Consider the following 7,213-nt stretch of genomic DNA (forward strand, 5'->3'; position numbering starts at 1 on the left):
TATGACCACTGCAGCATCCCCAGGGTCATGTGATTTACATTCGGATGCTTGGCAACCGATTCTTATTTATGATGGTCACATTGTTCCAGGGTCATGTGATCACCTTTTGCAACCTTGTGACAAGCAAAGTTAGTGGGGAAACCAGATTCACTGAACAGCCATGTTACTAATTTAATCTCTCTCCTTCTTTCTTTCTCTCTCTCTCTCCCTCTCTTTCTTTCTCTCCCTTTCTCTTTGCCTCTCTCTCTTTCTTTCTCCCTCCCTCTCTCTTTCTCTCCCTTTCTCTCCCTGTCTCCCTTTCTTTTTCTCTCTCCCTGTCTCCCTTTGTCTCTCCCTTTCTCTCTCCCTCTCCCTCCTTCTTTCTCTCTCTCTCCCTCTTTCTCTCTCCCTTTCTCCCTCTCTCTTTCTCTTTCTCTCTCTCCCTCTCTCTATTTCTCTTTTCCTCTTTCTCTCCCTCTCTCTATTTCTCTCTCCCTCTCAAAGATCCTTAAAATCTTTAAAGGTTATGCTTGGACGGGAGACTTTTTCTTTTACAGATGGGGCGGGTGGGCCCAACATTCGCGGGCAGGCAGGACCCCACCCACCGAGCCGCCGCTTCCCCATCGCCCTCCACGCCAGCCGGCTCTGTCGCCAGACCTCCCAGCTGACGGGCGCAGGTCCGGGGGTCGCCAGCTGACGGGGGCAGGAGTTCGGCGCTGCGGCGGCCTCCCCTTCGCCCTCCGCACCAGCCAAAGCGTTGCCTGACGTTCCAGCTGATGGGCGCAGGTCCGGGGGTTGCCAGCTGATGGGCGCAGGAGGTAGGCGCCACGGCGGCCTCCCAGCCGCCTACTTCTTCAGCTGGAGCAGTTGCAAGGGCTTGGATGGTTGCCGGCAGCGGGGAGCGCGTCAGCGGCCCTTGGGGACCATGCAAGCCCTTGCAACTGCTCCAGCCGAAGAAGGAAGCGGCTGGGAGGCCGCCGTGGCGCCTACCTCCTGCGCCCGTCAGCTGGCGACCCCCGGACCTGCGCCCGTCAGCTGGAACGTCAGGCAACGCTTTGGCCGGTGCGGAGGGTGAAGGGGAGGCCGCCGCAGCGCCGAACTCCTGCGCCCATCAGCTGGCGACCCTCCAAACTTGCGCTTGTCAGCTGGGAGGTCTGGCGACGGAGCTAGCTGGTGTGGAGGGCGATGGGGAGGCGGCAACTCCCGCGAATGTTGGGCCCACCCGCCCCATCTGTAAAAGAAAAAGTCTTCCGCCCAAGCATAATGCCAGCAGTTCTGTGCCACAGAGGCTTGAGACATGGAGGCGGGGGACNAGCTGGCGACCCTCCAAACTTGCGCTTGTCAGCTGGGAGGTCTGGCGACGGAGCTAGCTGGTGTGGAGGGCGATGGGGAGGCGGCAACTCCCGCGAATGTTGGGCCCACCCGCCCCATCTGTAAAAGAAAAAGTCTTCCGCCCAAGCATAATGCCAGCAGTTCTGTGCCACAGAGGCTTGAGACATGGAGGCGGGGGACACGGAGCGGCGCGGTGCCGTGGGAGGCAGCAGGACAGGGGGGAGGGGTTACCTGCATCCTGCCAGCCTGAAGCCTGCCTGAATGAAGAATTTTAGGTGGTGTTGAAAGGGAGACAGACTGAGGGCTGTATTAAGACCATAGATGGCTGCGTAAGGAGAGTGGAAGGGAGGCGAATTTGGGGTGGAGCAGAAAACCCGGGGGGGGAAGGCGTTAGGAAATAAGCACCAAGGTACATGGTGCCTTGCAAGGGATTCCCGAGTGTTCCGCAATTGTTTTTCCTCTCTTCTCTGCGCGAGAAAAACTTTTGCGTCGTAAATCTGAAATGAGTCCCTGGGGAGGGCGGGGCCTTGCTCTGCACCTGCGCTCTTCACACGCCTCCTGCAGGGCACATTTGGTAAAGTTCATGCAGGCTGCCGCCAAGCAGCATATTTTCCACAAACAAGTGAGGTGGGAAGGAGCGGAGGGGGGGGAGGAAGGCAACGCCGCGGGGGGGAGGAAGGCGACGCCGCGTACCACCAGCCAGGTGGTTGCGTACCACAAGTGGTACGCGTACCACCGGTTGACAAGCCCTGGGTTATAAGAATAATATAAGCTGATAAGTAATATGTGTTATACATAGATGTTATTACTATTTGTATAAATATGAAAAAATGTTTATATTTAATCATTTATATATTGAAAATATTAAGAATTATATTTTGGTTAAGGTTGAAGAAGGAGAATACAAATGGGAGAAGGGAAGATCAAGGAAATATATTATTAATATACTAATTATGGAATTATCAAATTTAACCATTATTGACTGTTAAATAATTATTATTGCCTTTTTAATTTCTTTCTTTTTTCTTTTTTTCAAATATATAAACCAAGACAACACGCTGTACACCAGGCACTGGAGATTGTTACTGTTAAAAACCAATAAAATATTTATTAAAAAAAGAAACTTATTTTTTCAATAATTACATTTATATTTTATCAGATCCAAATGTTATAGCCTTAGCCTACTTCTTTTTAAAAAGTCAACTGTGTATATTATCTGAGATAAGGATTGTTTCAGATACTACAAATACACAATGCTGTTGGTACATCTTTGTAATGTTTGAGCATGAATGAGGGCCTAAGAGCATAAAACCTACTCTGTGTCTATGCAAGATGTTCCCTTCTGTCACACTATTACTCACCAGACTCTTCCTTCTCTCTCTTGGGCTTAGGTGTCTTAGTCATTGGGCCAGAGGTTTTAAGCAAGTCTTCTCCAGCACCTTCTATTGGTGTACCACCAAATTCTTCATCAAATTCCAGCTTTATTGCTGTAGTATGAAGGTCCTCCTAAAATTAAAAAGAAAACAAGTGAAGCTACCATAATGGTTAAGAGAATTGTAAAAATTGAGAAATAAGATCAATAAATATCCTTGGGGATAAACCTCAATCTTTCAAACTCCATTTCCAGTCTTGAATATGAGATTACATATGTATACTGCCTTTCCATTTCACAACAATGTACAAGGCAACTAGCAATACATTCAATCCAAAAACAGAACTAAAATCTGTTTAAAACACACACTGTACATTACAAATAAAATCAATACTTTAAAAAGTTCATAAGTTACCCTGTGTACCCTGTGGTTACAAAGTTGCCTTGTGGTAAGATGGGTGGCCAATAAATTTTATAAATAAATAAATAAGTTGAAATTTAAAAGTTGTGTTTTAACCTTCGTACAAAATAAGAGTTTTGAATAACATTCAATTCCCAAGGCAGTACATTCTACATTTGGGGAGTAACACAGAAAGAATATCTTACTGTATATTCTAGGTACTTTCTGGTTAGGTTTCTATTAAAGAGCTTTAAATACTGCTATTTTAAGGAAAATCCAAAAATATTCAACTAGTCTAGAATCAGGGTTTTATTTGGAGCCAACAAACTGGATAATTCTTATTGTATCCATTAGATAGGAAGATAAGTGACGGGAAGGGCAATTGTCTTAAATGTGCTGAAAATAGAAAATACAGTTGACAATAAAGGAGTGTAGAGGAGATGCAAATAGCTGCAGACATTGCTACTGAAAATTTGCCTTCAGCAGTACACCTTGGGAGAGGTGAGACTCACTCTGGCTATTTGCCCGATGTAATTTAACCATTTTTATATGCACTAGGAAGGTTTTTATTTTTCACTTATTTCCCTGTTGACTTACCCGCTCCCTTCATTTCCTAGTTTGGGCCTCCCTTTCTTTTTTTCTTTTTAATGCTTTAATGCAACATATTGCATTTATGGTTTTGTATTTGTTCTGTAGATTTTAAACTGCTTCAAGTTTATTTAGTATAACTGAAGAAAATACAAATTGTTCAGGAGAAAATCTAAAACATGCTGGACAAAAATATTAACAAAACAGATTTATTTACCTTCTTTTTTTTTAGCAATTTCTTACTGGTATCAGCTTTCATAGCCGATGTAATCTGTGGAACTATCCTCCTACCAAATGGTGAAGGCATGGTCTCTTCTAAGTGAAATTTTTTCATCTTGGGTTTACCAACTTTGCCTTTTATGGGTTTGCCAGTCATCCCTGCCAGTACATCCTCTCTTTCCTGACCTTCTACTTTCTAAAACATACATGAAAATAAAAATTAGATATAAACAGCTTCTAAACTCTGTAAGGTCTGAACACATATGCTATGTACTGTATACTATATACTAATATACAATATTATATTCATGTATCACATATATTTTCACAAGTCATTCTAATTAGGAAAAGATCTTTAAATATAGTGTAACTATATTATTTCACTACTATTCCTAATGGATTAATTTGAAATAAACAAATGTACCAATTTATCTAGAAAACAACTTTTTGATTCAAAAAATTTTTAACACATAAAGAAAATTCAGGAGAATAACAGAACCATGACTGATTATTTTCAGTAAGAAAGTTTATATTCCATGTTGTAGGATATAAATTTTCCATATCACGTTCTTAGGAATATCAATCTGCTAATACAAACTAATGGATGTCATTAAATTTCTATTCAGAAATAAAATTAAAAGTTGATTTCAACATAGCTCCCACTTAAGTATCAAGCCAAAACTCTAAATTAGTATGATATTCCAAAAATATGTTGGGGTATACCAGACTTATTTTGCCTATTAAGAATCCTATAGGAAAAAGCAGAATAGTTGTATCAGCAAATACTGAACTTAAAAGTGAAAACAAAGTAGAAATAACAAAAAATGTCCAATGAAATACTGGATCAGAACCAACAGTGGAAAAATTCAATATATTCCAATAGCTTAATGAGTATGAGGCAGGCATGCAGGCAGGCATGTAGAAGCAGGGCTCTCCTGAATAATTTATTTAAAAGCCTAAAAAAAAAAACCCTAAACCTGTACAGAATTGCACCCACAGGGGGAAAAAAATTGAATGGAGGTAAAGAGTAGACTTGGAGAGAAGAGAAAACTTGTAAATGAAACATTTGTGAGCAGCACGGTGGACCAGCTGAGCAGCAGCGGTGCAGAGCTAAGTGGCAGAGGAGTGGAGTGCCCAGAACAGCAACTGAGGGCAGCGCAGCTGAACAGCAGTAGTGTAAAGCTATGTATGACAGAAGACCAGAGAGCAGCATGGCGGCCAGCAGCAGCCGAGTGCAGCGCAGGGGACCAGCTGAGCAGTGGCTAAGCAGAGCAGAGCACTCAGATCAGCACATTGTACCTGAAAACCCCGGCAGTGGCCAGGCAACCAAAGGGCAAGAAGGCAGGGAAAAAAAGGATAAGTACAAAACACTTTTGGACAGGAAAAAAAGGGAAAAACTCTCAAGGCACGGTTAAGAGCAAAGCATCTCCTAGAAAACAGCCAGAGATTTCCAGCAAAAAGAAGTGTACATCACTTAATAAAGAGCAAAGAACTTTTGTAAATTTTAATTTTTAAAATCTCTGATTTTTTAAAAAAAAGTTTTTTCAAATTTTAAAATGTCTTTTTTCAATTTTCAATTTCTTTTTTAAAATTTTTAAATTTTTTCAATTTTCAATTTGTCTTTTCAATTTTCAATTCTTTTTCCAATTATAAACTCTTTTTTCCATTTTTAATTTTTATTTTTTTTCCAATTTTCCAATTTCAATTTAAAAAATGAAAAAAAAGTTTACTTATTTTAATTCTTTAGAAATTTTTAAATTCTTAATGATGTAAGAGGAAAAAAAATTTAAAAAATCACAGAAAAAGAGACAGACACTTCAAAACAGGGAAGATAGTAATGAATTTTCAAGGCAGAGAATAAAGGATCAAGAACTTTTGTAAACTAACACTTCACAACAGGGAAAATATTTAATTTTTAGAATTTTTTAATTTTTTAGCAAACTAAAAAAAGTCATGGAAAAAGAGACTGACATTATACTTGCATTATGTAATACGTTTGAGCTTAGGCCCACAGAAGACCCATACAGTGAGGGGAAAAAATATTTGATCCCCTCCCAATTTTGTACGTTTGCCCACTGACAAAGAAATGATCAGTCTATAACTTTAATGGTAGGTTTATTTTAACAGTGAGAGACAGAATAACAACAAAAAAATCCAGAAAAACACATTTCAAATAGTTATAAATTGATTTGCATTTTAATGAGTGAAATAAGTATTTGTCCCCTTCGCAAAACATGACTTAGTACTTGGTGGCAAAACCCTTGTTGGCAATCACAGAGGCCAGAGGTTTCTTGTAGTTGGCCACCAGGTTTGCAAACATCTCAGGAGGGATTTTGTCCCACTCCACTTTGCAGATCCTCTCCAAGTCATTAAAGTTTCAAGGCTGACGTTTGGCAGCTCGAACCTTCAGCTCCCTCCACAGATTTTCTATGGGATTAAGGTCTGGAGACTGGGTAGGCCACTCCAGGACCTTAATGTGTTTCTTCTTGAGCCACTCCTTTGTTGCCTTGGCCATGTGTTTTGGGTCATTGCCATGCTGGAATACCTATCCACGACCCATTTTCATTGCCCTGGCTGAGGGAAGGAGGTTCTCAACCAAGATTTGACGGTACATGGCCCTGTCCATCGTCCCTTTGATGCGGTCAAGTTGTCCTGTCCCCTTAGCAGAAAAACACCCCCAAGGCATAATGTTTCCACCTCCATGTTTGACGGTGGGGATGGTGTTCTTGGGGTCACAGGCAGCATTCCTCCTCCTCCAAACACGGCAAGTTGAGTTGATGCCAAAGAGCTTGATTTTGGTCTCATCTGACCACAACACTTTCACCCAGTTCTCCTCTGAATCATTCAGATGTTCATTGGCAAACTTCAGACGGGCCTGTACATGTGCTTTCTTGAGCAGGGGGACCTTGCGGGCGCTGCAGGATTTCAGTCCTTCACGGTGTTTTGTGTTACCAATTGTTTTCTTGGTGACTGTGGTCTCAGCTGCCTTGAGATCATTGACAAGATCCTCCCGTGTAGTTCTGGGCTGATTCCTCACCATTCTCATGATCATTGAAACTCCACGAGGTGAGATCTTGCATGGAGCACCAGACCGAGGGAGATTGACAGTTTTTTGTATGTCTTTCATTTGCAAATAATCACACCAATTGTTGTCACCTTCTCACCAAACTGCTTGGCGATAGTCTTGTAGCCCATTCCAGCCTTGTGTAGGTCTACAATCTTGTCCCTGACATCCTTGGACAGCTCTTTGGTCTTGGCCATGGTGGGGAGTTTGGAATCTGATTGCTTGCTTGCTTCTGTGGACAGGTGTCTTTTATATAGGT

At 42.0% G+C, this 7,213-nt stretch overlaps 1 protein-coding gene across 1 annotated transcript in view; it reads right to left on the reverse strand.

Annotated features, from left to right (window-relative positions):
• The window catches only part of LOC107298572 (DNA topoisomerase 2-beta), a 136,885-nt gene that overhangs the window by 41,949 nt on the left and 87,723 nt on the right, over positions 1 to 7,213 (reverse strand). Inside the window, exons 27-28 of the mRNA XM_015827949.1 lie at positions 3,889 to 4,086; positions 2,673 to 2,817 (exon numbers count right to left, since the gene is read on the reverse strand). Of these exons, the coding sequence (XP_015683435.1) occupies positions 2,673 to 2,817; positions 3,889 to 4,086 (343 nt within the window). The remainder of the gene's footprint in view (positions 1 to 2,672; positions 2,818 to 3,888; positions 4,087 to 7,213) is intronic.

This window comes from Protobothrops mucrosquamatus, unplaced genomic scaffold, assembly GCF_001527695.2.
Source record: "Protobothrops mucrosquamatus isolate PMUCROS unplaced genomic scaffold, P.Mucros_1.0 scaffold4099, whole genome shotgun sequence".
NCBI lineage: Eukaryota > Metazoa > Chordata > Lepidosauria > Squamata > Viperidae > Protobothrops > Protobothrops mucrosquamatus.